Below are 9,679 nucleotides of genomic sequence, written 5' to 3' on the forward strand. Positions count from 1 at the left end.
GTCTGACAGTCTGTAAGTTCACAAATACAACATTCAAAATCTTTTTCTGCGCACTTCACCTTGCTAAGTATTATCTCCTTAGATTCAACATTACTTCTAACATAGATGCATACACCTCCGCATTTATTAGTTTACCTGCAAAAGCTACTTATTAAATCAAGTTTGGTTTATTTGCTGCACAAATCTGAGTGTCCCGAAGCCAGTGCTCACTGATACACAGTACAGAAAGGTATTCAAGTCAACATTGAACATTTGCAATCTGACATGGAAAGAAAGCACAATTATAAAACGAAGACTAACAGGATATAAACGCAAGATATATCAGGAGTGAGAGTGCCGAATGCAAGTTAACTATCGATGTAGGCAGACGATGACGCCAAAGGTTACTTCGCGGGAAGGCTTGCGGTGACGCGACGACTCGTTGAGTGTCAGTGTGGATGTCGTCATTTGAAATGCATTTTGGAATATTTTAATGTGATATGACGTGACGGCCATTGTGAATCAGCCTTAACAGGGTTCCAAATTATTTATATGCTCTGTTAGAACTTTACATCGATTACGCTCCGACTAAATAATTGTTATCTTTGACTATGGGAAAGTGTTGTGTCTTTGGTATCTAGACTCCTGAACTTCCTTTTTCCTGTGTATGTAGCGAAAGTGCGTGTGAAACACGTTGAATGGTGAAGTTTATATCGGAGGTAATCGATCAGGCGATGTTAATTGTATCTTTTTGTGTTGTTAATGGTAGATGTACATTGTTTCGCGGGAAGATCTGAATAGTTATATCATAATATTCTACGTTTGTAATCTCAACGGTGTCAATACTTTGTGCTGCAGCTTGTGTTTACAGTGTGTAACAGAGGTTAGAGGTAATAATTCTAAGTTTACTGTATGTTTATTTTCTTATACACTTAAATTTTCAGCAATGGTGCGCATGAATGTTTTGAGTGATGCTCTCAAGTCAATCAATAATGCTGAGAAGAGAGGTAAAAGGCAGGTCTTAATCAGGCCTTGCTCCAAAGTCATAGTGAAGTTCTTGACTGTCATGATGAAGCATGGTAAGCAGTGAATTACGGACTCTTGATTTAGTTAACTGGTTAATGAAGTGATGCATATCAAATGTTCATGCGAAACTTATCTTGTAGGTTACATTGGAGAATTTGAAATAGTGGATGACCATCGCGCTGGGAAAATTGTAGTTAATCTTACTGGAAGATTAAATAAATGTGGTGTCATATCGCCTAGGTTTGACGTACCAATCAATGATATTGAGAAGTGGACGAATAATCTGCTCCCATCTCGACAGTTCGGGTAAGTTCAGGTTTTTAGTAGTTTTTTAGTTTGAGACACCAATGTCCCAAATGATTGTAGGAATTGTGAACTTCCAACAAAAGAAAAATATTAGTAGCTGATTTTTTGATTCGCTGTTGACTTATTGTAAGCCATCGTTGGTGAAGGTAAGCTGAACATACGTGGACTCCTCGCTTTAGTTAAATCGTACCCTGATCAGTCACACAACCAGTAGCTCATGGTACATAGGGCGTCTCCCAATGCCTTTTTCAAATTTGATGTACCATACAATTACTTGATATATTTGTTGGTTTGTGTAGCATGTTTTTGTGGGAAGTACTTAGTAGTATGGCAGCTCATTACAGAAATTTAACCTTCCAATCTGTCCTGTATCTGGGGTGCTACTCCAAGTTTGCAAGAGTTCAGAAAAATCATTAGATGAACGTCGGCCGAAGTACCCGAGACAGAAGCCAATAGGCAGTTTGTCACTTCTCTGTTACATACCCTCTTGCCTAAGTTTGTTAATATTTGACATACTTTCTCCTATGTAACACACTTCTTGCTTTAGAAACGAAAACTACCCGGAAAATTCAATAAACCCAGATTAGAAAACAGTCTCTACATAGTTCGTGAATTTTGTGAATACCTTTAAACTGTGAAATGATGTTTGTCGTATTTGCCCCTTGTTGTATTATGGTGCAGCCCTTGTTTATGCCTCAGTGGCAATAACTTAACACATAGAGAAAGTGTAGCGTGGCTATAGTTTATTTGCTTTCTTTTTACGAATAGCCTTGATAAGTTATACACTGTTTTGCCTGGCATGAATAATTAGTTTATCTTACTTGGCATTAAATTTATAAGGTGGTAGTTCTCATGACTCATCTGTATTTATTTGCATATATTGTGACCAATAGTTGTGGGAGGCAAGAATAAGTAAAACTGCATCTCTGGCCACAATGAAGTGTTTATTTGCCGTGGCTGGTGAGTCAGTTAGGTACTGCTGTTCGTTAAACTGTTCCACCAGTTTACATCATAGCTCTAGAAATATTGATTTTTCAATGGCCACCATATGTACTGAGTTCTACTGATGCTATCCATCATTGCATTATTAACTTATTAGGGATTTTGATCATTAAAAAAAAATCTGTAACACATGCAGGTTATAAATAAAGTTGCTTCTAAATTAATAGTCAAAATCATGATAAGATGTAATCTGGTGGTATCTGTTGATATTATCTCTTCAGCAGGTCTTGTTGCTGTTGTTTATTGTTACCACAGTCAGTCAGTTTAATGTGATTTTTCATTTGTCAGGCATTCAATTCCAGGATACTTTTCTTCCTTATCTCATCTGTATGTTACCGTGTTGTCCCAAAGCTGATTAAAAACTAGTAACTTTCGTACATGTCATTCTAATATGTGAACAGGGACTAAAATGCTCGTTCGCAACTCACTTGGTAATTAGTTCCTGATAGTCAATTATACATCATGTTGGGTTCAGAGCCAAGTAATATTTTTGAAGGGCAATGCTTTTGCCTATGACATGTTTATTCAGTATCCATAAATACTGTAAAAACTATTACTGTAAACAAGTTCAAATACAGTTGAAGTTGTACAGTTGTAGGAATTATCACCATTTTCACCTGCGTTTCACAAAACTTTCAAGTTTCTCTGAGAGCTATAGCTTGTCCTTGGTGCAGTCCTTTACTTTCTTGTAAATCACTTGCTATCCTAGCATGTGAATCAAATGTCACAAGATTGTTCAGTCTCAATAGTATTGAGCTCTCCAGTGTATTGTTAGTTTTGGTGAAGTGGTATAGTGAATGTTTGTACAGACATTTGATTTGTACGTGGATGATTTTTCTGAAGAAAATAATGTTGGTTATGTGTAATGGTCTGAGGCTTAATTCAAATGCTTATTAGATTGTTCGGTTAAAGGTAGTGGCTTATAGATTCTGTGAAATTCAGTAGTGGTCGAAAAGGTTAGGAATACAAACCCTCGTGTTTAAGTTCCTGATCCGTACAAAATCTCGCTTTAGAATGACAGAACAAGATGCACAAGGTGACTAACTGTGGTATAAATTTAAACAGTGGAAAGTCCATGATGATGGACTAAGATTGTGAAAAGGATGGATTGCTACTCACCACATAGAAGAGACATCAAGTCACAGACAGCTACAATGAAGGGACTGCTAAACTTTTCGCTTTTGGACAAAAAAAGATCCTTCAGAAGCAGAAAGCACAGCCTACTTTCTATAGTTGTGAGGTACAGCTGTAAGCTGCACCTTTATCTGATGAGGGCAAGGCACCCAGGGTGGGTGGTGCAGCTGAGGAGGCAGCAGGGGATGTTGAGGTGAGGGATGGAGGTAGAGAGTTGTGCTGCTGTGGGAGTGCGCAAGGATGTGATGGGGCATTATATTGCCACTAGATGCAGAGTCGAAAGGCTGCACTGGAGGAGTGGGAAAGGTGGAAGAGAATTGTGGAGAAAGGGAAAAGTGAATACATGCATTAGTTGAGTAGGTGTGCATAGTGTTAGTGGGAGCGGGTATGGGGGGAGAATGGGGTCTTGTTGAAAGGTGAGGCCAGGGGTGTTAGAGAATGAAGGATATGTTGTAGGGAGAGTTCCTGTCTGCGAAATTCAGAAAAGCTGATGTTGGTAGAAAGGATCCGGATAGTGCAGGCTGTGAAGCAGCCATTGAAGTGGAGCACATAAAGTTTGGTAACTTGTCAAGCTATTGGCAGTCTACCTGTCTTGGCTACAGTTTGTCAACATCCATTCATGTGGTTGTGTTTGGCGTGCCCACATAGAAAGCAGCACAGTGGTTGCAGTCAAGTTAGTAGATGACATGGCTGCTTTCATAGGTAGCCTTGCCTTTGATGGGATAATAGATGCCTGTGATCGGACTCGTGGTGATGGATGTATGCAACTTGTTTTGTGTCTAGATCTATTGCAGGGATATGAACCATGAGGTGCAAGGAGTTTGGAGCATGTATGGACTAGGGACAAAAAGAGATACTTGTGTATGTTTGGTGGGCAATGGAATACCACTGTGGGGCAAGACTCAAGTTTTACATGGAATTTGCAGTCTCCGCCCACAACGGCCACAGGCCGGTCCTGTGATTCCACCTCCACACGGACAGGAGGCGGGGCGTGACTGCCAGCGCTCAGTCTTAGGCCTACTACCAACAGGTGTTATTTGCCTTCATCATGGTTTTACCTGGGCTTTAATAACTGAAATTAAAATTGTCAAAGTCTACAATTTTTGAAAATGTTGCTTACAAGGCATTTTCAATGTCTTTAGATAAACATAAGTATGTACTAGAAACAAACCTTCTGTGCAATGTTATTCAAAAGAACAAGTTTCCGAAACTAATAACACACACATATTTTGGATATGCAATAGATACATAAGGTAATTCATAATAATGGCAACAGAGTTTGTCATGGCAGCAAATATATGTGGTTATTGTACAAAACTTTAAACCATTCAGCAGTTTGCTGAGGACGACTGTATGGAAAATATTGACAGTTCAATAATTATTGTATCCTATTTGAGCAGCAAATGGATAAAATGTTGGAAACTCATTCTTCAGCCGCCTGTAAAACTCTGAAAAGTCATATCCCATGTATTGCCAAACTATGCATTAAATATTATATCAGCCTAAGACATGGATATATTATGAACATAATGCTTGAAGTATGCGAAATAAAATCTCACAAGAACACCAGTAGACAGCAACTTTAATAAAGAACCGAAACAAACAATGAACGGTTTGCATCTGCTAAATGTTTGTGTACAAAGAAATAGCCAACTTGTTACAGCACGTTAAAGTGGAAATTTCACGAACTTAAGCCTTTTTAATTGCCGTACACGAAATTGAAGCCGACTCCTTCGTCAATTTTGTGACAGACATTTTATTTTGAGCAATAAAAACATCACATTAGAAACTCATGTTCGCTACACACGAAAGTTAATAAGAAAAATATTTATTTTGTGAAATAAAACGGAAAAAGAGTGCAAACTTTTGTTGGGTCACTTAATCTTCTAGGCTCTTTTTGGGCTGTATGTTTTTAAACAACTCTTAGCAAAAACCTGAAAAAAATCTGTGCAACCTGGCTGAAGTGCACTTTGCTGGTTTTGTTTACAGACACAAAGCAGGTGAGAGTGTGTTTGTTTTCCAGCGGGAAAGGCAACATAGTACACTCAAGTAAAACCAGGAGCGCTGGCAGTCACGCCCCGCCTCCTGTCCGTGTGGAGGTGGAATCACGTGACCGGCCTTTGGCCGTTGTGGAGGGGAGTCTGCAAATTCCGTGTGAAACTTGAGTCTTGCCCACTGTGGGAGGGGCAAGGAGGATAATGGGTAGGATATAATCCACATGTCTGGGCAGGAGGAGAGGTAGTCGAAAACCAGGCAGTCTTTTCATTGTCTTTCTATGACTCATTGCCTTTGTTTGGTGTCAGTCTCTGCGTTTCTTCTTTCATTGTTATTGTATAACATCACAATGAGCACACTGTTATATGATAATTATAGAGTTGGTGAATGGCTTGTGTTGAAGTTTATAAACATTCATGTATCTTTAGGGTGCATGGTGCAGAGGTCCTCATCAAACGATTACTCACAATACTGCAGGAATAAGGTTGAAAGTTTTTCCTTGGTGTACTTAAACTAAATACTAAGCTAGCAGATGTTTTAAAATATGGAAGGTGTGCAGAATGTGCTAAAACTTGCACTGCTGATACCATCTATCTTCTTTGACGCACGATGTCAAAATAGGGAACACAAATTGACCATTTGAGTCCAATGTGTGTAAAATTCTCACTGCATCTGTTGGCTTCAACTCAAAACAAGACTTGTCTTTCAGTTTACCCTAAGCTCTGTTCAGTGTTGGGTAGCTGTATGGAACTGCGCCTACACTGAGACTTTGCTGTGGAAAATGTGTGGAGCATCTGTGAAGCCCACTTTAGTAAAGTAAATCTTGCTTGGAATTGGTGGCATTACCAACAAAGTACTAACTTGTTTCCAACAGATAAGTAGCATTCTCAGTCACATATGTAATAGCTCACTGAAACGGCATTTTTTTCTGATAAATTGAAATATGCTATTGCACAAAAAAGGGGGGCGGGGGTAATTCTGGTGCTGACAACTACCACCCAGTCTCACTTCTGACAGCTTTTTCTAAAATTCTTTGGTCCCTTATTGTTCTTAATGTATGCCACTCTATATTCAATTCATGAAGATGCAAAGCTAGTTGTTTTTGCTGATGCTACAAGTACAGTATTCATACCCAAAAAAAAAAAAAAATAAATAAAAGAATTAGCTGAGGAAATTGTAAATCATGTCTCTCAGAAAATTAAGTGGTTCTCTGCAAATTGACTGTCATTAAATTTTGATAACAGTATATACAGTTCTGTGTAGTAAATCTGCTTTATGGTTATTGCAAATTTTGGTGATCAAACATAATTAGCTTACTAGGTCTATTTTCGTTCACGATTTTCATATGGCAACATAGTTTGTGTAGTTCATCGTTAAGGAAAAATGTATTCATTGACAAAAGTATGTTATCAGAATAATAGATAGAACCTAGCCAAGATCATCTTGAAGACATTTATATAAGGAACTGGGGATATTCACACAAACTTCCAAAATATTTGCTTATGAAATTTGGTATTAATAACCCATCCTACTTCAAAAGCAGTAGAAATGTACATAGTTAAAACTAATAACCCATCCTACTTCAAAAGCAGTAGAAATGTACATAGCTAAAACACTAAGAGAAAAGCTGATCTTCACTACTTTGGGTTAAATATAACTTTGGCACAGAAAGGGGTGAACTATGCTGTCGCAAATCTTTGGTCACTTATCAAATAGCATCCAAAATTTGACGGCTAGCCAACGAACGTTTAAAAACAAATTAAAATAATTTCTGAATGACAACTTCCACTCAGTAGATGAATTTTTAGATATAAATTAATAATCTTGCAACTAAAAAAGTTTGAATTATGGCATATAAAGAAATCTTTTGTTAAACTGACACATTCCACAATGCTACAAAGTCCCATATTCATGCTCTATGGTACAAGTATTAATCAGATCATCTCTCAAAGCTTCCCTTTGTTTTCTACTGCATTCCTTTCCCCCCATTTCAGCCAATTATTGCCTCATGCTACTTGTGAAACTCTCAAAAAGCTGTGGTTCTTTCAACTTATCCAGCCCCCATCCCCTTAATTTTCTAAATTTTTGCAGTTTCTTCAGTTTTAATTTACAGTTTATAACCAATAAATTGTAGTCAGGGTCCACATCTGCCCCTGGAAATTATTTGTGGTTTAAAATCCAGTTCTGAAATCTGTCTTACCATTTTATAATTAATTTGAAACCTTCCATTATATCTAGATCTCTTCCATATATACAACCTGCTTTTGTGATTCTTTAACCAAGTTGTAGTGATAAAATTATGCTCTGTGCAAAATTTTATCAGGTAGCTTCTGCTTTCATTCCTATCCCCCAGTCCATATTTACTTACTATTTTTCCTTTTCATACTTTCGAATTCCACTCCCCTATCACAATTAAATATTCCTGTCCCTAACTATCTGAGTAATGTCTTTTATTACCTCATCAGACCTTTTTTCAATCTATTCATCATCTGCAGAGCTAATTGAGATACAAACTTTGTGGGGTGTTGGCATCCTGTCTACCTTGGCTACAAAATGTGTTCGTTATGCAATTCATAGTCGCTTACCTGCATTCCTGTTGTCTTACTCAGTATCAGACCTACTCCTATATTACCCCTCTTTGCTTTTAAATTTATAGTCCTGTACCCATCTGACAATTGTAACATAACATGTTGAAAGACCCTGGTGTAGGAAAAGTGGTTGTATTACAATGTATGTTAATACATTTGCCTCTGAGATTCTTAGCAAGGCAGCGATGTACATTTTGGAACTCTTTGACCGAGCAATTTTATTCCTGTGTGAATATGCAGACTTGAAGAGATTAGTTGTTATTTATTCATAGGACAAATGTGTAGGTTGAAGAAAATGTACAGATGGGCATGTCTCAGGAGAGAGAGAGAGAAAGGAGGAAGTGGATAGTGAGAGGGGTTGGGATGCGAAGTGAAATGGAGATGGTTGGATGGGATTGTGCTTAAAAAATGAGGAGGGTGTAGTCAGGGATGAGTACAGAGCAAGTGCTGTACAAGTACATGGATGCAGCTGTGGGTAAAAGGCTAGTGTTACAATTTATTCTGGGTATAAAACTAATTTAAGATACCTTTGTTGTCGCTTTGATCTTTTTGGCAGGGTTTTGTTTTGATTATTCTGTTATTAACTTGAAGACTTCTTACCATCATGTACACTAACTGCACAGCTGTTGCCCTATTTCCGCTTGTCCATCACATTGTTTTATCCAGTTAGTTTTAACTCATCTGATTCACTGCCTGTGGTGTAATGCGGCCCAGAAAAATGTTCCATGTTAGCCCGAGCTCGTGTTAATACATTTATTCTTGGGAACAGAGTTCATCTAATCAGGGTTCTCAATTTCATGTGGAAGTTGCTAGATGCCATTGTACTAAGCCAGTGTCAGTGTGCTTGCAGTGTTCAGTTAATGCATAGCAATTGATGGACTTGAAACAATTGGAATGCTGAGTCAGGCCAATAGCAGACACCAGCATGTCCTGTGTACACAAGTAGTCCACAACTAAAAAGTAATACATAGCTGACTGCAGTCTCTCTCCAAAGATACAGTTTGATAGGTGGACATGAAAAACAAACAATAGTTTGGTTCATTCCCCCCTCTGTTATACAGTAATTGCAGATAGCTTTTGTAGATGTATCTGTTAATAAGTTGGTGATGCATTTGCTTGTACAGTCAATAGTTTACCTATTTTGGCTGAGTTGGATTAGACTGTCTGCACAGTGTTATTACTTAATAGTTGCTGGTGTTGTTACTTTATAGTTACCACACAAAAATGTACTTCTAAATAACTGTTCCTTTTTCAGGTATGTGGTACTAACTACTAGTGGAGGAATAATGGATCATGAAGAAGCGAGGAGAAAACATCTTGGAGGGAAGATATTGGGTTTCTTTTTTTAATGAACTGTGACTTGTGTCAATAAATTTGTTCCCATAAATTTCTGCAGTTTTCATTCATTTCAATGCATTTGAAATTTAAAGATTTATCTCATTTAAAAGAAAGTGAAAAATAAGTTGGAACTAAGATTTAAATGCATCATTGGGAGGTACATTGTTTTGTTGCTTCCCTTAGGTGCCATGGTGTTTAGTAATGAAAATGACTTATATTCTCTAGACAGATATACAACTTTATCTGATGAAACTGCAGCGAAATTGTTACACATTGTCAAGAAATAACATAGGTAGATCTAAATTTTTTTC

The 9,679-nt window shown here is 37.8% G+C and overlaps 1 protein-coding gene across 1 annotated transcript; it reads left to right on the forward strand.

The window, feature by feature from the left end:
• Positions 1–540: 540 nt before the first annotated feature.
• LOC124614534 (40S ribosomal protein S15Aa) lies at positions 541–9,417 on the forward strand. The gene is made up of 4 exons (XM_047142951.1): positions 541–698; positions 924–1,058; positions 1,146–1,311; positions 9,286–9,417. Exons 2-4 carry the CDS (start codon positions 926–928, stop codon positions 9,377–9,379), a joined length of 393 nt encoding a protein of 130 aa, XP_046998907.1. The 5' UTR covers positions 541–698; positions 924–925; the 3' UTR covers positions 9,380–9,417.
• The last annotated feature ends 262 nt before the right edge of the window (positions 9,418–9,679 follow it).

The sequence above is a fragment of the Schistocerca americana genome, chromosome 1 (assembly GCF_021461395.2).
Source record: "Schistocerca americana isolate TAMUIC-IGC-003095 chromosome 1, iqSchAmer2.1, whole genome shotgun sequence".
Lineage (NCBI taxonomy): Eukaryota > Metazoa > Arthropoda > Insecta > Orthoptera > Acrididae > Schistocerca > Schistocerca americana.